Raw genomic sequence first — 23,931 nt, forward strand, 5'->3', positions numbered from 1 at the left:
CGTTTAAGACACATACGATCCGGCGTTGTCAACATGGTATATGACGTCGTTTCCGTTTACCTGTTCTGTCCATTTCTTTTAAATTGCTGGGTGCATTTGTAGGCCATGATGAACAATGTCCTTCCAATCTTATCAAACGTACAGCATAACCTTACTAGGTGTCAGGAGACTTACACAGACTATAGAGTTCCTCCTAGCTTCGATCATGATCTTCTTTGCTTGTGGTCGTAGGTTATCTACTCTTCATCATTCGTGATCAACTGTTTCAGAAACGGCTCCAGCTCACTACATTTCAGTAGAGATTCGCAGATAGAAATTCGATGGAGTACATGTTTTTGAGTAAGATCACGTGGCACCAAAACATCGAGCTTCCTTTTATAGCCAGCTCTCTCCAAATGGTTTACCACAGTTTCGTGATGAATGTTTAAGCCATTGGCTATGTCACGACTGCTTACACGTCAGTCTTCCTCTACTTTTGCCAGAATATGTTTTGTTGTGATTGGTCAATTAAAACTGCAACAAACATCTTGAGCATTGAAATTTCCAGAAAGAAAGCGACTGAATCATCTTTTGGCTGTAGCTTTTGATAAGGTATCTTGCCCATAAATAGTATACATTTATAAAAAGGCTTGCATGGCACATGATCCTTTATCGAAATAAAATTGTAGAATATAATGCAGTTTCATGGAAAGTTAACTCATCTTCAAGGCACAATGCCTTCTGATTATAATAATTCTAACACTTTTTGCAGTTTACTAGTTTCAACAGTCAGCTGTTAAATGACGTAGGTTTGACCAGTTGTGTCTAATATACCCTGAGATTTGAGACACTAACGCCATTTCGTGCACAAAGGGCTCGTTGTCTCTTCGACTATATATATGTTTAGAAATTTTAGAAATTGTGTTTACACCAATTACTATCTGTATTTGCCAAGCCTATCATTTTCTGAGTGCAGTAATCTCACTAGAGTCGTTCATCATTCTTGAATTTCTACTGACTGGCTTCTTATTGCAATCTTCATACTTCAATTCAATATTTTAATTGCAACATATCCATGAAAACCTCATTGTTTTAAGTACACCCATTTATATTATAACACACATTTTCATAAGAAAAATGTTAATAATACATAAATTAATTTTACTTCTAATTTTGCACAACTTGTTACTGCCAAAATATTACCCACACCATATGCTTATTCAATCGACGTTTCTAAACATTATTTTATTTCCATGCATAATGTATTAAATTGAACATAATTCAAACATAAGTTAAATTTGTAAGTTTCTTCCCTTTCAACTGTAATTCATGAGAACCCTCTTACATATACTAAAATTATAAATTTAGCCACTGGACTGAACATCGTTTATAAATTAAAAAAATTCTACCGCTTCATACATTGACTACAATATAATTTAAAATTAAATAATTTTTTTATTATATTTAAGCACTCACATTACGTTTCTAATAAAAATATCCATACAAATCATAAGACAGTAATAATTCACCTTACTCTGCTGACTCAGGTAGTCATTTATATAATACGGAGCAGAAAAAAAAGGAAAATTTGAACGTAGCAACATATTATTTCAATTTGAATTATTTTTGTTACCAAGCCTCTTTGTAATAAACACTCATTCCCAAAGTAGTAAGAATTTCTTACAAAATCATATTTTATAAATCTGTTCATATTGTTCAATTTAAGTTTTTTGTCTAGAAACTTACGCGTTGGCATTATTCTGCGATTGAAATATTCCTATTTACATTGCATTTACAAAATATGGTGGCAATGTATGTATGATTACCATTTCTCTTTGCCTTTCTTCTGATTAAAGTTTGTATCTTTCAATTTCATAATAAAAATGAACAACACATAGTACATAACCTTCTTTATTTTTAAATCAACTATATACCTTCTGTCAAACACTCATTAGTCAAACATGACATTTGACTATATCTAATTCCTTTCATGAATGAAATGGGAATGAATCTGTCAAAAACTTTGGCTTTCAAATTTTTTAGCAATACTTATTTCAGAAAAAAATTAATACATTACAATATCCTCCTTCATAAATAAAATATAAACAATTTATCCATAGTAATGCTCATAACGTCTAAAATAATTTACTAAAATATTTTGAGGTGTGATAAAATAGAAATCAAATGAGATTTTCTCTTAAATTATAAATAAATTTTGTTTTTTCTGCTTTACATATATAAGAATTTAGAATTCCATAAATATTAAAATAAGTTCGTCATTCCAGATGATTTTTTATCTTCAAAGAACTCAGTATGTAAACGATTAACTTTTCCTTAATTTTTGGAATTGAAGACCCACAATTATTTTATTGTGAAGGTCAGTACAATTAAATTTGTACATATCGGTAAGTTATTTTCATTTCTTATTTACACATTCCTTATTGCGCACTTTTTTGGATCAAATTATTGGTCCTGTGTGAGTATGTAAAGATGAAATCATTTAATCATTTTGACACATTACTGCTTGCACCAAATCCTGAGCAGAATAAAATCCACTCATTAATAAGTATTGGTTTGCTTTGGTAGTAACATCGATGAGACATTTTGAGTTTTGCTAAATATAAACCTCGTCTGTCAACAAATTTTCCTTCAATAGTATACCAATTTCCGCAAATATTTTTCATTTCGGAATGTTTTAGTAATTTCCCGATTACTTAATCACAATTTATTTTGTGTCAAACATAGAATGTAAGGAATGCAATATTTAAAAGACAACTTTCTTTTTGAAAAATGTCACACATAAAGAAGATGTTTACACTTTTTTCTCTTTAATTTTGAATTATAGTTCATTTTGATCTTATCGTGTAAATGTCCTCTATTTCTATTATTTAAAATTTAGTTCAATTAATTTTCCACCATTTTCAAAACTTATAAATTATGTTCTAACAATTATTTATTATTTATAAATTTTCTTCTAAGTTTTGTCAGTAAAAACTTTGGAATATTTAAGTACGTCCGCTTAACAGAAGATATTTCACGAAGTTAAGAATTTTAAATAATTCATAATCATCTAACAATCTAACCAAAATTCATATCCTTTGGAAATTTCTTTCCCATTTTTAAAATATAAGTAATAATAAATTAATTAACACTTATTGTTGACCCAGTAAGCAGTACTTTCAAGAATTATAAGAAGACAAATAAGGAAAGTAAAACTACTTAGTAGGCAGCAACGACTCGAACTTATTGTCGATCTAAACTGTAGCATGTGCCTTCTATTATCCCTATTTCTAATACCATGCATGATGTTCTACACATGTTAATATACTGTATCTGTCTTGTTCGTATCGAACACGTTCACAACCCTTTCCTACAAGACCTACCAGTCTTCATATTGTCTAATATGCTTTTGGTAGGTAGTAGAGTTGGTAATATTTGTAGTATATATGTATAGATGTTTCGTTATATGTGTAGAGTGCTTGTAAAATGTTCCGTAATGTATTAACATGTATTGAATATTCTTCCTATTATTTATTACATTATTACTATAAAAATATAAAAAACTAATTACTGTTTGTTCATCAGTGTTGTTGTTTAAATATTAAAATGGCAAGCATTGTTTTAAAATTTTTTAAAAAAAGAAACAGTAATATTTGATATCAAATCATTTCACATAGTCGTAATTTGAGCTTGAATCTGAGGTGCTCCGTACCAAAGAGAAATAAATCATTTTAAAATGTAATTTTAATATAAACTATATTCATATATAAATTGTCATACTAAGTAACAACGCGTGATTTTATAACTATTAAAATATAGCATTAAATTATTTTATAAATTGTATTTTAATTTACTTCAGAAATTAAATAACTGGGAAGTAAACTGTCATAAAGTTTTGTATATTTAACAGAGATGTAAATAATAAAAGCATATGTTCTTTAAAAGCATCGTCACACTATATAAAATAATAAACACATGACAGTTTGTTAGTTATATGTTTCATTAAAAAGGTCCATCATTTCCTTGATGCTCCATGAAAACCCTAACACAATAACATCTCAGTTCATCTAGATATTAAAATAATAATCACATATTAGTCTTCTTTAATTTGAATGTTGTAAAAGATTTACTCTTCTTTAATTGGCTATTTTACAGGAATACATTGTTTAGAATGAATCGCAATGTTTATTTAACGAATATTGTTATATCCAAAACAAGTTATGTTTTAAATAAGAAGAAACTTTTCCCAATCATGAAGATACAAAAAAAATGTTGCAAAAGTTTGAAATCCAATAAAGGAAGTCGACAAAGTACAGGATAGAAGCTTATATGAGAGAGCAAATGAAATGTAAACATTGAATATTTTGCACTCATTGTGTAAAAAATTCTATGCAACATTTTCTATTTTACAGTAAACGTAAACTGCTTCAATTACACTTTAGAGTTCAACTAACGGCTTTCGTTTCACATTTAATATATTTTGATTGAATATAGAAGCATTTCCTTAATACTAAATTCGACGAATGACACCATTTTCATATCTTCGTTTCTATTACAAAATCATGATAAAAAATATAGCAAGTATGCTCTAACTTACTGAATGTTTTAAATGTGCTTAATTCAAAGAATATCCTCTCTACATCAAGATTAAATAAACATTGTGAGTGAGTTAAAAAATACTTTAAATGTTAATAAGAACTTTATACACCCACCTACCACACGCACACACACACACACACACACACATATATATATATATATATATATATATACAGAAATATTTGAAGTGCATTTTACCAAATGCATTTTCTTCAATTTGTGCTCTTTATTTGTCTTAGTTACGAGACATAATAGACTTCAATGCACTGTCATAGTAGGTAATAAAATCTATTTAAAATAACTATGTAAAATGAAGTTTTTAAAAAGTTTATTTTATCTATATGAACAGCGCAAAAATATGTTAGCAGTTTTTGAAGAAAAGAAAAGATCAGCCGTACTGTAAGGAACAAAAAGTTATGTGAAATAATTCAATATTATTATTGTAATATTTTTTATCTGTATTGAGAAATTAATAAAATATACTAAGAAGAAAATAATGGTAATAAAAGACATATATATATATATATATATATATATATATATATATATATATATATATATATGTCTTTTATTACCATTATTTTGGTAATACATTGAATACATTGTATACAATACATTGAGTCTCAATACATTGAATTTAATATATATAATTAAAGTTTTACTTAATGCTTCTAATCTATTAAATAGCAACAAGCAGCTTTGGATTCAACGAATCTCTAAAAATGTAAACTTAATTATTATGTGAGTATATTTTATTTTTAAGTTATACAAATATAAATAAAAATACAAACTCTAAAATTGACTAATATAAGTTAAAATGGTTTTAACAAACCACTCAGATCTAACCAATAGATTATACATTTACAAAGAAAATTGACGTTATTAGTTTTAATAGCGTAACTATTGCAATTTTGCTCGCAGCAACTTATAGTGTCATTGTAAATTAGGGATATAGCTATAGTAACGCTAAGTAAAGGCTTAAACTATATAAAATTGAAAGTAACAAAACAACAGTATTATTTAATATTTAATATAAATAAATAAAATCTCATTTTCGTATAAAGAAAGTATAAATTTGTTCTCCTGTTCGTTATGACCATTATAAACAATATATTATATGATTTTTAGATATTCGTTGTTCTAATGTGCAGTGAGGTAAGTTTAGAACATGTTTTGCAGATTGAACGTAGGAAAGAAATATACTTTTGATACGAAGAAAAATTATTCTGTTCTACTTTATGTGGAATGAACATTGAATATCTCCACATTTAATAATATTCTATGATATTAATAAATTGTAGTGATTTTATAGAACAATACATAACAATGCAGTTTTCCATCGAATGTTCTAGAATCTTTACTGTATAATTACAGAACCTTCAAAATGTTATTTCAATAGGAGAACAAATTTTAACTGATTTAAATTAATGATAACAGTTTCTCAGAGCACCTCAAGATTGAGAAATAGGTTTTCCTGTAGTTTAGTTGCTATTAATATTCATTACCTCATTGTGCCCTTTTGCAATATAAAATATGTTAATGAGAGAAGAAGGCATAAAGCCAGATGATGATGAAGTGCATGTGTATCTGTGCTCAGGAGTGGAACGACTACGGGCTTAAGTGGAATGATTCAGAATATGGTGGTGTCAAGGATTTAAGAATAACGCCAACCAAGATCTGGAAACCAGACATCCTCATGTACAACAGGTAACATATTTTGAATTTTTCTTACTAGGGTGAAGTTAGCAATTAATTCAGTTTACTGAGTTTTCAAACCATAATTCTAAGTTTAAAATTATTTAGTTACATTTTGGAAAATATGGCATTGCATTCTTTTTATACTTTTCAAAATAAATTATAAATAACTGTGTACGTTTTTACACATACTAATGCAACCTGTACCTGTCTAAATTCGTTAATATATAATATTAATCTACATTTGGTTTCAGCTATAAAAGTATTTTTTTAAGGTCATGGCATTATATTTAGTTAAATAAAAATCATTTTCAACAAAAGGATTATGTCAATAATTGAATAAATTTATTTCAGTTTAGGACAATATCACAAGCTTAAAGCATTAATGGAGATTTCCACTAGTTTCTATTGATGTTAATTTGAAAGAGTAGTTTATGAAATAGATAAACAGATATTTTTCTTTTCTCGCATATATATAAATTTAGATAATGGACATTCAATATAATATTAAGCTATGCCCAAATTAAGCCATATAGCTTGACACTTTAGATTTGAAATTACGTTACGATTACGTAAGTTTGAAGTACATGAGAAATTACATAGAAGATTGAAAAGACGCATATTATTTCCTGTTTGGAATACGATAACGTTGATGTAGAGAATTACTTATATTTATATGATGGTGTGTTGGTCATAGGAGACAATATTAAGACGGATCTCTAAGAAATAGGAATACAATCAGTTGGCTAAGGAAAGAAGTCAATTGAGAGCTTTTGTTAATGTGCTATTGAACTTCCAGGTTTCTTAGACCATAGGATTAGTTACTTTAGTTAGTTAATGTTGGTCATATAAACATATTTAGGTAGTAACACATAAGAAAAATCTACAAGGTAGCAAAAGTTCTTCTTTCAACAAACTTGTTCGTTTGGAACCTAAAAGCTTCTTTTTATCATCTAGCCTGTATAGGCAAGATTCTACAGTTAAGCATTAAATCCAAACTACATATGATACTACCAAGAATTGAATACAAATCTTCTGAACCAAAAGCCAGAACATTAGCCATCTCCACCAAGAAAGCATTTTAAATATAATTTTGAAGGAAGGTAAAGGATGGGAGATATTTCCATACTATCACATGGTATGAAATCGTTTTAACTCCTGGGAAAACAGGTAGTTAGTAGGCATAGAAACACGCTCTCCTTAAATTTGTTGTTGCCTCTTAAAGTTATACCGAACGGTTATTTATAAAGCATGTATTCACTCCTAAAACACATGCTTCTGGTGTATTCTCTTTCTAAATATATGTTTCTGGTAAAATACATTAAAACATTTCTCGAAATCTTCATCATTATCTTAGCTGTTTTCCAGTTACATAAAGATATAATTGTGTTAATCATAAGATGAATATGAATGAAAGGCAAATGTAATTTGACAATATTTAAAAGTTATATGTGCTGAGAATTTCTCGTAACCACAACCATATACCCACTAAAATCTCAATGCGAGATTGTTCCAAAAATCTCTCGCAGCAAAAGCCTTTTTATTTCGAAATGATTTCGCATGCTATCATAATGTGTTAACATTCGAAATCAAATTCAACACTAAATGATGAAAGTTTATAGTTTTCTTTATCTTTGTTTAAAGCATTAATGCAAATAGAAGGTCGTCCCCTTTAGCCTCACCGGCATAAGCGTGGGACGTAAAACTTAAAGATTTCATTTCATTTTTTACAAATAGAATGTAAGAGTAGGTTTTTCCAATCTATTCAAAAGAATGTATTCATTTATCAGAATAGCTAAGATGAAAATAGTACTTTATATACAAATGTTAATATTCTAATAAAAGTAAACCTAAGCTTCCCTTACTATTTATTTCACTGAAGAAACTGATTTCTTGTAAATCTTTTCTTTTGGATATTTTTGGCTATACTATGTTGTTACATTGTAAATTTGAAGTACAATACTATTGGTCTCGTAAGTTCATGTTTGCAATGAAAGGATTCAATTATATAACTATCAATCACTGTAAAGGTATATAATTTACAAAGTAAACTAGCTCTTGAAAAAGTATTCAAAAATAAATTACCCTGATATTGAATGCTCTCAAATGACTTTAAAATTCATGTAATATTCTTTTGTAACAGTTTATCTGCGACTTACATCCAGATTAAACTTTTAAAGACTTCGCTAAATCAATCATTTCACATTTTCAGTGAAAACTTAGTTGGCATTCAAATTCCTTCATCGTAAGTTTCAAAGTGAAATATGCAAATATCATAAATTAAATACATTAATAAAGCCATGTATTTAAAATTCTCTTTGAAAAATGTATATTAGTAGGCTTAGGGAGTTCAACTTTAATTCTTCGTAACTTCCCCATATTTTGTGAAAAGTATTGCAAATATGAGAGCTTATTCAGTAAGGTAATTTCATAGAATATTTCCAAAATATATCAGTATTCTAAAATTACTTTTCTTCTCAATGACACGTACTTTTAATGCTGAACAAATGTAGCTATCATTACATGTATCCGTTTGATGTGGACAAATAAAATTATACTTTGTCCTGGAAAATTCTGGCTCAACTTATCTCGCTTATTTCTTCAAGTATTGAAAAGTGTCTGAAAAAATAGTCTAGGGACGATTTTCTAGTAATGTTATAAATTTAGTTTTCAAATTTATTCTTAAATCCAAATTATATTGGAAATCTCCGTTAACGCTATCTAGCTGCATAAGTTTCCGAAAGGGTAGTGTAGAAAACAATTATGTCAAGTCTTATATATATATATATATATATATATATATATAGTAAATTATTCTTAAATAATTTTATACTTTTAAGAATAAGTGGTCATTGTATATACCATTTATTTCGTGTATATGAGAAAGGGTGTTTCTTAATGTGAGGAAAATATAAATTCCGGCGATTAATTATAAAATCTTTTATAAGCAATATCCAGAAATTGTTCCTATTATAATTAAAAATATATACAAACATACAGAGAATACAAAAATCAAAGAATGATATTTGGAAAGACATATTACATATACTATATATATTGGACTCGATAAATTGATAAAAAGTATTAATAATCTTAGGTGCACTTTATTTGTTCATTCATACGGCAAATCTGAATGAATGTGTTACTTAGTTCTTCAGGTTTACAGAAGATAAATCTGACCAAATTTCAATACTATATCATTTCTGTTGGCTTATGAACGATTACAAGCTACTTAGAAGGATATACAAAATATATTAAAAAACAGGAATGCAAATGTAACCAGATAAATGAATTTCGAATAGAACATTCAGTAGATATATTATTCGTTGTGAGCTGATATTTAAATTGATTTGAAAATTCATTAGAATGAATATAGAAAATTTAGTATTTCTTTAATTATTGAACTTCCTTGTTCGATTCATGGAAAAAACTTTTAAAACTTCTTTACCGGAAGTTTTCCATTTGCTTTGAACTCTGTATATTAAGTGTATTTTTATTATATCAGCTTAGATTAATCATCATATACAAAGATTTTACAAAAAAGATGAATGATCTATACCCGACTCGAGGATCAGTATTATGGAAAGAGCATTAATAGGAGTATCAGTGATGAGGCTATTTGCTGAACAGAATGCATATAATTCGAAAACCGCGACGAGAAAATAACGAAAGTACAAAATTATGAAAACAGATACAATCCTAAAATCTGATCAAATATTTGTTTAGGTACTTTTATGTTGCTTATGACGAAAAGGCCAAAATCAAGACGATTTTAGTAAAATGAACAGATCGGTTTCGCATTGCAGATAAAGAAGCATTGATATTTATCAGTTTTATGTTGATTTCTTAAGTGGCGTAGCCAGGGAGGCTAATCCGGCTCGAGTCCTCCTCATCTTTAGTGAAGTGACATTAAAAGTAGATTCTGCTGACATGTTCCATTTGTGAGCACCATGTTACGATTTTTTTAAATACAGGCGTAGGTACATGTGAGCTTATAGTTTAACTTCAGGTGAATAAATGTGTATATGTGGTTTTATTTCCCAGTAACTAATGGTCAGATATAAACCATATTTGGTGGACATGTAGTCCATTGTCAAAGGAATAAAAGTCGCAGTATTTGATAATCAAGGTCGGTCACGGACAGGCTGAACTCAGCTCTCTTTTTATGGTGTACTTGATTTCCCGGTAACTACTAGCCGAATCCAAACCAAATTTGCTGGGCAAGGTAAGTAGTCCATCGTCTACGGAATAGACATCATTATATTTGGTGACCGAATTCGGCAACGGTTAGGCTAGGCTCAACTCTGCTCTGCTTCTATCTGGTGCTTTATTTCTCTAAAGAAATTTTGGTGGGCAATTAACCCATTGTCTAAGCAACGAAAATTACTATATTTGATAACCGAGCTCAGCCAGAAATAACTTTGCACGCCGAGAGTTTCTGAATTCGGCTCACCGACTATGTTCCCCTTGTTATAATTTATCACCAAAAAGCCATGTTAAAGAAAACTTACTTCCCAGAAGCTCTATATTTAACCCTACATAAAATTTTAACATATTAGTTATATACAGCATTTTTCACCTTTTTGATCTCTTTCTCAGTGACATTATCAATTGCAGTTAGGGATAGAAAGCATTAAGCAAGAAAATGGTGAGGTTCTGCTTAGCTGAATTGTTAGCGCGCGCGACTTTAGCATGCAGGGTCCCTTACTCCCGGTGGAATCACTAAGATTAGCCGGTTGATTCAGCACCATAAGGTAATTGAGAAGCTGTCTAAATTAAGAGTTATCAAACTCCGGTGCAGAAAGCCAGAAATATCGGCACCTGAGAGGTGATGGGTTAACTATGCATCACCCAGTTGAACGAGTGCTCTCTAATTGGCCTAAGATCTATATGGAGTGTAGCAAACGTGAGTTTAGCACTTCCCTCTATCTATTAGCAAGTTTCATCAGTTTTTTAACACCTTGTAATTATAGATGACTACCGGTGATAGTAGTCAGACCCAAATTCACACCTGCTGCTGCTGAATTCGCACACGAATTACACCTAGGTAAACTGGAGCCTAGGGCCACATAATAGACTCTGTCATAGATGACTGAACTACTTAGATATTACAGAACAAATCGATTTATTATGGTAGAAGTTTGCAATCTTGGCGTTTCTGAAATACACATTATAACACTCTTTTCTCTTTTCGAATGATTCTGCCGTATAATTCTGCATACAACAATGAGATTTCATATAGTAGCGACTGAATACTGAATCCATTGTAAAGGACAATTTGATCATTGTAGTTTACAACACATAAAATACATGTGCTTTGAGGGGGGTGTCTTGAGTATAGCCTTGGACATCAGAGTGTGTTGATTTGACTCTGTACGTGGACTGTTATTTACTTCAAACGCTATATTCCTGACCTTTCCAGGCCAATAAATGTAATGACTTACATATAATGCTTTGGTATATATTACGGATAGAACACGAAATTTTAGATCTGAATCTAAAAGGAAGATCAGGTAGTTTGGTAACCATTTTTACTCGTACATATGTGATATATGTTGATTTCTATCATCAAACTAAAATATTTGGTCACCAATATCGACCTGGCGATCAAAAATTTCGGCGTAGCGGCCAATTCAATACATAGTCGTACCTCTTTTGGCCTTAAATTAGATAGGCTCCAAACTCGTATTTCCAGTCGTCATGATGACCTGGCGCCCGGGACTTTTCGAAATATATATATATATATGTATGTATACTTTTGTATGTGAGAGCCCCTCTCTTGATGAGTTTCTGGCTACGCCACTAATTTTCTCAGCATTTATATCTGTAGCATTTCCTTGTTGCTCTCTGTCATATATCGAAATTATATATATATAAAGCTTTTCTTGACATTGTTGTCAATTTCATTATCCTTCTTCCTTCAAACTTACGTCGAGCGTTAGCTAAACGCCGCAGTAAAAATGTGTAAAATGTTTACAGTCGACATGTTTACAGTCGATTATACCATGAGTGTTGAAGTGTAAGTATGTTTTCTGTAATTTAGTTACGAATCCAAAAAAGAAAAAATCCCAAAAACTCAATTATCATATTATGTTTGAGTTTTTGTTGGTGTTATACATCTAGGTACTGACATCAATTTTAGGTAACTGTAGACCACTGTTTTTAATTGAGTTTTCACAGCAAACAGTATAAGGGTTTATATTTTTCTCTAAACATTCAATACGAAAAGAGTACAATTTGTTCAGAGATTGCAAATTTAGAAATAAGTATTATTATCAAGTATTTGTCTCTGTTTCAAATATTAAATTAAGAAGAAAGCATGTTCAGTCAATAATTCGTAATTTGCTTTTCAGGTTGAAAAAGATACTTTATAATTCGAGCATAAAATGGTAATAATGGTAATAATGAACACTGATGTCTCACTTAAAGGCATGAGTAAAGCAACCTATTTAATAACCCAAAATATCAAGAAAATTAATCTATCCTAGGAGAATAACCATTACTACCCAACTATATGGCCTCAGTTAAAATTTTGCCTAGACGAAACCAATAATGTTATACTTAAAATAGGCTTAACCTTAAGAAACAATAAATTTTGTGTTTTTTTGTTTAAGTGATTTCTTTAATTTTAATATATATATACTAGTTTTCATATCTCATACAATATTACATACGCGTAAAAAAAGTAATACTTTTACAAGAAGATAATTCCGATAATTTCGGAAGCTTAAGATTGAACTTTGTTTTATTCAAGTAACAAAAATGTGTCAAGTTTTTTAAACAGGTCCTCAATTCAACAATAGTTTTTTCTTCTTTCTATGATATGTTTTTGTACATGACTCAAATGTACCGAGAGATGATTCTAAACAATTAACTTTATTGAAGAGTTACTTCAGACAACTGTATATTATTTGAGTATTTCACGGTGAGATGAAATGAGATATGAAAATTACAAAATTTGTTCTGATTGTTTCATTATTATGGCTAACTACTTTCTTTCCTTTTCTCTTTTCTTGTATAAATATCATTTTTAAAGAACTCCTTTGTGCCTGCTGTGTAAGCTTTCCCCTTCAATAAAGGCACTTTGTGTAAGATCATTTCAGCAGTAAGACAATAATATGTGAGCATATTTTTGTATTAAAATTTTTGAAGATTTGGCCACAACAACAATCCCACCATGATGGATAAGAAGCACAACATGAAGCGATAACTTGGTATGGTCGTAATTTGCTTTTTGTCGTAGTAACTTTGATCCGTAACCTATATATATCTACATGCATATAAATAAATATACCTTACTTTTGTCGAATACGATTTTTCCTTTTTTCGTTTGTAATTAGGAAAATTTTTCCTTATTTTAATATTTTTGACGAAGAAAATTCAAAAGAATAGTATATTAACTCCTTTGTTCGCACATCGTATAGATACAGTTTTACACATATAGATAAAAGGATACACATTGTGTTGATTATTTTATATGTGTAAATTGTATAATTAAATGTTTCATTTGCTTATATTTATACGTACATATACTTTTGAACTTTATGTTCAAGTTTCGATTTGTTTCTTTTTTTCGTAATTTGCTATTGTAAGAATACGGTATTATTACAGATCAAAACTATGTGTGAATTATCTGCATGTAATTTATATAGAACCACTTTTTCTATATATTATTATTGTTACAAAATATTCTAGAGGACGATATTACTACTTCGTTCTCTATTCCTTACTGCTTTTCCCACTCTTTCTACAATAGATCAAGAATTCGGCTTTATTTTCATTTGATTTTTTTCCTTCCTGGGACTTGCATGGGCTACCTAAATGGGTGAATTGTCGACCAGCTCTGCCACGACCATTTTAAACTCTGGTGGGAAGTACATTCGACAGCTAGCCGTTGTTGTAGGCCACATTATGACAATAATTTAAATAAATGTTTTCACTGGGGACAGGAACTTTTCTTTCTTTTCAAGTTGCGACACAATGGTACAAATTGACCTCGTTTTGATATTATTTTCAGCAACTTGAAAGAGAAAGTCCTCTCTTTGGTGAAAATCTGAAGTGTCCCAATTTATCCATCTGTGAAAAAATATATAATATACTTGAATAAATGCAATAAACTCTTAATTTAATATTAATTTTTAAAATATTTAAAAATTTTAATTATAATGATATTAAATTATTTACACATTCACAATCTATAATGAATTTCTATATTTAAATTTGTTGTGTATTGCATGATACTAAAATAAAAACTTCAGTATGTACTTTCTGACTGTCAGCATGCCTAATTTCCACTTTTACTAAGTAATGTTACTATGCATAGGCACAAGCTTCATTGAGCACAAAAAATATTCTTAAATATATTAAGTAGATATATAGTATTCCTGCTTGGTATTAATACAATTCTAATAATTTTAATTAACAAAAATGCTTGGCCTAAACATATATTACATTAAATTAGTTTTGCACGGTTTAAACAAATAATAGGTTTTTGCATAATGCATGCATAAATATAGCAAAATAAGCCTCTTTAAATATAAAACGCTTGTTTATTTAAGGAAGTATTAAAATTTATCGCGGAATGCTCCTCGTTTTTCTAATTTGCAGCTTCGATCTTCGTTTCATAAAAGTTTATGCATTACCTTAAATATTTTCCTTGTACAAGATGCTAACACTAAATTAGCCAATAAAATAATGTTAATGCACGCAGCACGATGTAATTTTATCAATATCTGGAAGATTTGAACCTAACTATGATATTTAAATCCATCATGCATAAACCGGAATAATTACAATAACAAATCTGGAATAACAATGAAGTTTTTAAATTTTCGATAATAATACCAAGTTGTAAAAGTGTTATATTCGACCCTGTGATTAAAGTTGAAACTTCTTCTGTTGTTCCATCGGAACATAATTCAAAACTAACTCTAAATTAACATAATTTAATCCATTGAAAGACTAAAAACGCGTTAAATATAACCTGATATCTTTTTTACTATTTTATATAGTATCATACATTATTATTACAATTATTATAAGTGTGTATTAATAATTGTTGACAAAATTTTTCGAATACTTAAAATACAAGAAATCTCTTGTTATTGTCATTGATAAAAGGTGTATTCAAGTGCCTCATGATTCTATCATAGCTCGGCTTTTAAAACCGATAGTAAATATTTTCCAACTCTTTACTACAAGTGCTGATGAGCAATTCGACGGGACCTACCACACAAATGTTGTGGTCAGACATAACGGCAGCTGTTTGTACGTTCCGCCGGGCATCTTCAAGAGCACATGCAAGATAGACATTACGTGGTTCCCCTTTGATGACCAACACTGCGAGATGAAGTTTGGTAGCTGGACTTATGACGGCAATCAGGTATTACAGAAGAATGTGGATATAAGTGGCGTCCTCCCGTGTTATTGTGAACGTAATATATATATATTTAAGAATATTAAACAAAGCCCATTTTGTATACAAATAGCAAAGAAAGGTAAATATTATGTAAAGTAGTTACGTGGAGGATTGAATAAGAAATCATACTGAACTGCGATAATGAAAATGATAACTTTCTACATTCAAGTAAATATTATCAAGTTAAAGAGGAAAGGAAAATGTAGGATAGAAATAGAGCAGGTATAATCCATCTTCTAAATACGAAATTGGTAATTTATCATGATAATATATATTTGTGAAGACTAAAAGAACTAAATACTTTATCAGAATGTAACAGAAATAGAGAAAAATAAGGAGAGCACTTTTATTTTGCATTTATGTTTCAATAATTTAATATTTGATTCACTGATGCCAGAAAGCTCAGAGTTTTTCATCTTAATCCCCATGGGTAGCACCAGCATTAATTTGAACAAAATCTATTCAATCCTACAGATATGAAATATAATTCTATTTTACTTCGACCTCCTTCTACTTTTCCTATCTGACTTGTATGTATATGCATTTAAGTATGTTGACATAAAAATAAACTCAACTCAGTCCAACTCTTTGTGAAAAAAGTCAACGGAATGATGAAATTTATCTTGGGAATTCAAGGTTCAATTTCCAGTACTGAAAATAATAAATTTTCCTTTGTTTTTGCTCTATCATGTCAAACAACTAACGGAATAGTACCTTGAATAGCAGAGAAGATATGCTTTCATATGAAATTGTATTTGTTCTCCACCCCTACCCTGAGAAAGGAATAGAATGGATTAGAGTAAAAACTGTATTACTGAAGAAATTTATGAGGTTCCAAATGAGACAGAAAAAAAACTCTCCAAGAAAATGATATTTTTACCACTACCAAGCACATACAATCAAATCCAGGATTTAATGTGTATTTTTATAATTTAGGAAAACTACTTTCACTCCTGAGTTACTGCGTACTTTCTTAAAACAAAATAAAATAAAGATCTGTTTACAGTATGTAGTTCTGTTAATGGTATCTAAGAAGAATAAGAAACATATAGTGACAATTAAAAAATGCAAACAATATATAAATTCTTTCAATACGGTATTCTTTTAACTGTATCAACAAAAACGAAAACATTCGATCCTAATAGAACAACATTAAAGAGGTGATTCATTTATATTGAGCCGAACTCAATGTGCAAATGTACCGCGTATGTGCAGCTCATCGCCGTTAGATTGCTACAAGGCAAGCAATAGTATCTCGTTAGTCACATAGTAGAGTAGTGTGGTAGACTGTAGTCTGAAGCCACAAGAACTGAAAAGGTTCTGGAAGGGATTATTGTAACCCTTACTGATGCTAAACCCATGGCGTCGCGCTTCGTAGAAATGTATTAGATGCGTAATTTTCGTGTAGATCCTCCCACTGTGAATCGTATTATACGGAAATATGCGGCACAGAGTCCTGGGTCCACCTTATCGAGGCAAGCAACTAGAATCGTTTGCCAAAAGGATTCGCGATTGTGGCCGGTTTCTCGTACAGGAGCGAACTGCCTCTACGAAAACTAGAGCGAAACATGAAATTCAATGCTGTGTACTACCAGACTCATAACCTGACTGAAAAGTACCAGCATGAAATCCCAGCATTATAAGACAGGAATCAGGTTGAACTGCACCAAGACAAGACATTCAGCCACACCGCGGAAACATCGCAGAAATTCTATCGCCGTATGGAACGGAAAACTGGAATTTCGATAATTTCCTTCTCTAACATCCATGTCAAAGGTTCAAATGACAAGCCAGTGGATTACTGTGCTTACGGATTTCTCAAGTGGCGCCTATCCCATCTTCGAGTCCGCACCGTCACCGGGATGTGGAAAATCTGTAAAGAGAAGTGGGATGCAACAACCACGGTCTAGCTCAACGCAGTTCTCCGATGCAGGACTATACTCAGTAGATTCGGCCTGCAGATCAAACAACCTGTAGTGGAAACATGGCATTTCTTAGGTAAATGGTACATTCAAATTCTGCTCAATGTAAATGAATCAGCCTCTGTGTTTGACTATTTCTTAAATGTGCTGTAGTAATCGATGCAGAAATCGTTAAAAATTAGCTTGTCTTTTTTTAAAGTTAGAGAAATCCAACAAATTAGAAAGTAAAAAATGTACTATTTCCAGCTACATACGTATATTTTCATCGACTTCTAGCGTTAGGGAGTAATCCGTGGTAATCCTCGCAGTTTAAACTCATACACAAGGAATCCGAAATGACAAATTTAACTACGTTTTTCTTTTCTTCGTATGATTTATAATTCGCAAGAGCGCACAATAACGCACTTAATACTTAAATAAGTTAAAGTAGAATTAGAAATATGCATTCATTGAAACAGGAGTTGGCTCATATGGAAACTTATCGAATTCAAATGACCTTGTAAATTATGTCTTATTTCCAACCTTCTCTATAAGATTATTCAGTATGTTGGTGAAAATCATAGAGTACTGATTTCAAATTTAAAAAATCGCGGACATACTAATAAAATAGGGTGCAAAATGTTTCGTTTATGAACCAGAGACACAGAATTCTCATTGTGACAAAGATTTTTAAAAATGCAACTTCAAAGTAATTGCATATTGTATTGTGCTCCAACTCCAAATAAAGAAAATTCTATTACACTGTAAAATACCCTTTCTATATATTGGCCTTTGTATAAATGTATAACTGTAGAACTTCATATTAGCTATATGAGTAGGGTTAGTCCTTGCTCCGAGAGAACTGAGTTCGATTCCCAGAAGGAACTCGCGTAGTTTGGATCCCATGTTAAATTCTTACTTCAGCTCTCATATAATCTTAGTCCTAAACGAAACGATACACTCCCAATCAATCAATAGCTGTAAGTAGCTTCCATAAAAAGATTTATGTAAGTGATTTGCAAAAGCAATATATTATCCACCGATTTCTTCTCCACAGAAGAATGTCAATGTTCGGAAATTGGTTACACTTGTATCATCGAGTTGCTCTTCCTTCGTTTTGATGTATAATTACCGCTTAGACATCAATTCAGTTCGAAATTTAGTTTTAAAATTATTACCGATATTTTCACGTGCCTCCAGCTCGTAAGCGAACGATTTGTAAGTAGTATTTATTTTCTCTTTCCTTTTCATTTGAGGTTACAAATCATCTGAAATCTTCTACCATCAGTTTGAAAATATCCGTGTAAGGCATTAGTTCATGATACATGTGTTTTCTTCGGTTCTTCTTTCGTTTTTGTCCCATATCCAACGTAACAACTGAAAATATTTTCATTCCTTTCAGCAGTACTACGTATTTCTTTCTTAATGTTTAGTTATAATAAATATTTAGTAGCAAATAATTTATTACTGGAAGTAGGAACGCTTGTGCAGCACGTTGTTTTCAAGACGTCGGGAAGAGTATTTCATCTTACGTCTAATTGTTTCTATAATAGTGACGCCCTCTTTGTTTAAAACTTTAAATTTTCCTATTCTCAGTTGTATGTCTTTCTGTCTCTCCTCCACGTGAATACTTATAATATTTTTACTTGTGTTTGTTATTTGTACATATATATATATATATATATATATATATATATATATATATATATATATATATATATATATATAATATTAATGTCGCCACTGATTTCAGACGCTGTATTTTTTATATAAAATACTTCACTAAGAATATCATTTACTTTCTTTGATCATGAGTTGTCAAGTTATCTAACACAACAGTTACTAAATCGGTGTAGGAAGGGAATATACATTAAATAGTTTAGTATTACATTTTCATTTTAAAAATATAATTAGTTATTTAGTAGTTAGTACAAATATGTTTGCACGTTCTTTAAAAGTAATGTGAATGAGTTGTTACATATATATTGAGAAATTATTTTTAGATATCAAAATGAGGTTTCAGATTCATACTTTTATGTGATGTAACTTGACAATTCATGCTTTAAAGAGCTCTTACTCTTTCCAAGTTTGTGTTCTAAGGTGTGGAAAAGCCATATATTTGTGAACGAAATTTTTGCATGCAAAAGCAAAGACAATTTTTCCTCTGCCTTTCTCTACTGTGTTAACTTCGCTAATGCTTCTACGAAAGATCTACATTGATAAAAGCATCTTCATTATAAGCATGGAAAAGAATCACACATACATGAAGAAGAATGTAAACCCATAAACAAGAAAAAAAAAGTACCTACACTTTTTTATCTCTTATATCACCTTCGAATATCATAATTGATATTTAACTTTTTCTTTTGCCTTCTTTTGACACTAGACAGCTAAAAACATTTTTTTTCATGTGATTACTTGTTTCTCAAATGTGTGTTAACACGATTATTATTTTTCTTTAGTTAGTTTGTTTGTTTCTATTCAGCACTTGGCAACAGTGATTACATTTTGTGCTTCATATCTTTTATTTTCATCCTTGTTTACATTTCATTCCATGGAAGAAATATACTCTGAAATGCACAAATTAATATAAAGTTTGAGAAGACACTATATCACATTGTCATAGATTTAGTTACACAACCACCTTGTGATATCGTAATATAAACCTGAAACGTTATAAAAATCCTCTCAATAATTCCTGTATGAAGATAGAAAATCATCAGGAGGGGAGACCATGGTTAAAAGAAGCCATTTTGCATGGAGCAAGATAATCGAACAGAGTTTCTTTACTTGACTTCGTCAATAACCCTCTACGTTCCATATCCCAATATCAGTTCCATCATTTTATCTCCCACAGTAGCACCCAGATATTTGTAGGGCTTCAATCAGATAACACAAAATATTTCTAATACAATAATGTAAAATATACTCTGTAATATTTCTATAATACTTCTCAAATATATTATATTCTAATAAAGTTAGATAAAACACTAATTTTACACCCAATGATGAAACGAGTAACTTCAACCAAATTAATATTTTATAGTACCGAAGATACTTTACATGATCATATTTATTTTAAAACTTAATTTGAAATCTGTTGTATTTAGACTCATATACCAGTGCTTGCATACATTTCCTGCTAAGTATCACGACGTAACTTAATGAAAAGAGCCTTAATAGTCACTTAATACTCCTAACTTCGTTCAAACTTCTTTCTATTTCTATCAAGTCTACACACATTTATATTAAACTTACATATGAACACTTCTTTCTGATTTTAGAATGTTCATGTTTGTATCTTGTACAGAAAACTATTAAACATTTCTAAAAGTTAATAATAGCTATTATATGCTACGTAATGTATGCATATATTTGCATAATGTCCTTAGTAGAATTTTTCCTTCTCTTTTAGTTCATAATACTTTTACATATTATCTGAAATTAATGAACGGAGGTAAAACTTTAAAATGTGTCTCTTCTTAATTAAAATAATACTTCATTTTTGACAAAAAAAAAGAGTAGGGATAAGGAAAATTTCAATTTATTAACATTAGAAAAATATTCAGAGGAAATTTTTCAGTACAGCAATAAGAAAATAATGTGCAGTATTAATTTCAATAGATATAAACGAATTAAAATTACAGTTACCCAAATGTATAAAAAGGCTACTATATATATACAAGATGATAAGTTTTCTTAAATAATCATCAAACCATATTCTTTAGCATTTAGCAACGAGTAAATCACAATCTTCTCGTTCAGTGATACCAACGATAAGTAAGACCAGCATTGAAAATAAATTTTAAAAAACATTAATATATATTATTTCCGTCTCTTACAGTGCAAACATTTAATAAAGACATACATTGATAATATGAAAATAGTTAAATCTGAATTCGAAATAAACAAAAGCAGTTTAGATATGTATCCAGAAAACAATTAAACCATTTTAATTCAAATAAAGTCCTGAAATTGATCATATATGTTCCTTCCGGCATTCTTCGTATTAAAGATTTGTTCTATAAAATTTAGCAGCCGTTAAAAATATAAATTCCAATCTTTTTTGCTTATAAATCCATATAATCTAAATGACCTATGACCAAGACTTTATTCTTCTCCCTTACCTTATAAACAAATGAGAAATATAGTTTCACCTATCTTAATATCCATTAACGGCTGTTGATCTCATATCTTCCTATTCTCCCTTATATCGAAGAACCGTCCCACATAATCTGACGAAGTTGGGAGGAGAGACCTGAAAATCAGGGACTATTACAGGCAGGCCTGAGTTGTAACAAGCCAGGGATTCAAAACTCCTCTAGGCTGAAACAGCGGTGTTTCATAAGACATTCCCTTTTTTCTGACCTCTCTATAACACTATATCTATTCCTCTAATTCATTCCTTTTATTACTGTAATCTCTATCTATCTATTTTTCTCTTTCTTGTTCGTAATTTCTTTATTATATTTCCATATTGCTTTGTACTTCGGTTAGAGCATGAATGACTTAATTTGTTTGAATGACATTGGTCCTCTCCTTACATCAAGTAATAATAATATGTATTACTATTGATTAAAGTATAAATTTCCATAACCCTAACTCTTATTTTAGTACCTCTAAATGTACCTTGTATACATTAAATATCCTGATGTGAATGCTGTAATGGTATATTTTTCTTTCCTTTCTTTGTGTGTTCGTTGATATTAAAATTAGATGTGTTTAGGTTGTTTGCTGTATGTGCATGTTTCCACTTTGGAAAGCAAAATATTTTGTCTGTATCGACACAATATCTATTTTCAGTTAAAGTAGAGGCGCATAGATGCAATATACCTCGCTTTGTGTATTGCTAAGTTAAATCAGTAGACTGTTGTTATTCATCTCATAAAATATGATCAGCATGTTATGGTATTTAGTAAAGTATTGAATATTGGCACTAACTCTAGAATTTTTCAGTTGGACCTCACATTAAACAAAGAAGAGGGTGGAGATCTTTCAAATTTTATAACCAATGGTGAATGGTTCCTCCTAGGTAAGTTTTATCTTACTTTCCGATACTAATTATCTAATTTTACACATAAACTGTATTATGTGTATTTCAAATGTATTTTCAAGTGGTACAACTAATAAGAGATATTGTAATATTTCCTAATATGTATTAGAAATATTGCATTCCAATGTTTTAAAAAAATCTTGGAGAGCATGACACAATACTTTTCAATAACCTAATCCGGATCGAATGCTCAAAGTACAAAACTTAAATGAAAGCATATATAGGCCTATGTAATAAAAAAGCGTATTGCCGACAAAAGTACTAAAATCAAAATTGTCATAAATTAATAAAATAATTATGGGACTAATAGTTTGGAAGGAGATTTTAGTTTTAAATTCAGACAAATGACGTATTTAGTTGATAATTATTCATTAGAACTTGACTCATAGAATTCGTCCAATCAAGTCCTCAATTCCAAATAATCATTGAATGATACACAGCGCATAGCTTTCGAAAGAGATGAAAATCTGACAGCAGAATTCCTGGAGAATGAGACAGCATTTTCAATTCGAGTTCTTGAACTGCGGTTTTAGTCATATTAGGGATGTGAGGATATGCTTTATCGTGTTGCAGCTGAACGTCATTTCGAATATTCGACCTTTTTTACATAATTAATTCTTTGATTCGTTGCAGTCGTTCAACGTATTGTTCCCCATTGAGTGTTTGATTGCGTTCAAGGAGTTGTAATGAAATATGTCTCACCATACTCGCAACATAGTCTTTCGAGAATGAAGATCCTTTCTGCTCGCGGAGGCACTTAGTTCGGGGCTAAGCCATTCTTTTCGCTGCTTCATATTGACGTAAAGGTACTATTGTCCATCGTCAGTGACAATGCGGAAAAGAAAACGCTGTTTGTGACTATGTGTTGAGTTATATCAACAAGCAAAGCTGTTCGATTGTAGAGCATTGATTTTTGTTGTCTTTGCTCGAAGTGAGCGGCACCCAAGTGCCGAGTTTCTGAACTTTGCCATTGTAATTAACCGTTTTTAAAAAAAAAAAAAAAAAGTCACAATCCACTTGTTTCCCCGACTTTCTGTTTGTTTGACTTGCATTTTCGTGTAGATGGTGGTTCAATCACTCTTTATCGAATTTAATTGGTTACTACTATGTGATTCGTCGTTGAGGTCCAAATTATCAATTTTAAGCGTAAAAAGGAACGCAGCACTTTGAGACATTACTTCTATTTCATACAATACAAACATTTTACGACTACCTGCGGTAACCATAACACATGGATTAAATTCAAAAAGCTAATGGTGTCGAAAATCCTCAGTTTTATCTCCTTG

General features: G+C 30.4%; 1 protein-coding gene across 10 annotated transcripts in view; it reads left to right on the top strand.

Annotated features, from left to right (window-relative positions):
• The window catches only part of nAChRalpha6 (nicotinic acetylcholine receptor alpha6), an 894,362-nt gene that overhangs the window by 600,650 nt on the left and 269,781 nt on the right, over window positions 1-23,931 (top strand). For all 10 annotated transcript variants that reach the window (XM_081748606.1, XM_081748598.1, XM_081748596.1 and 7 more), the window contains exons 4-6: window positions 6,176-6,285; window positions 15,475-15,655; window positions 22,549-22,624. In XM_081748606.1, the coding sequence (XP_081604732.1) occupies window positions 6,176-6,285; window positions 15,475-15,655; window positions 22,549-22,624 (367 nt within the window). The remainder of the gene's footprint in view (window positions 1-6,175; window positions 6,286-15,474; window positions 15,656-22,548; window positions 22,625-23,931) is intronic.

The sequence above is a fragment of the Thermobia domestica genome, chromosome 2 (assembly GCF_964235325.1).
Source record: "Thermobia domestica chromosome 2, izTheDome1.hap1.1, whole genome shotgun sequence".
Lineage (NCBI taxonomy): Eukaryota > Metazoa > Arthropoda > Insecta > Zygentoma > Lepismatidae > Thermobia > Thermobia domestica.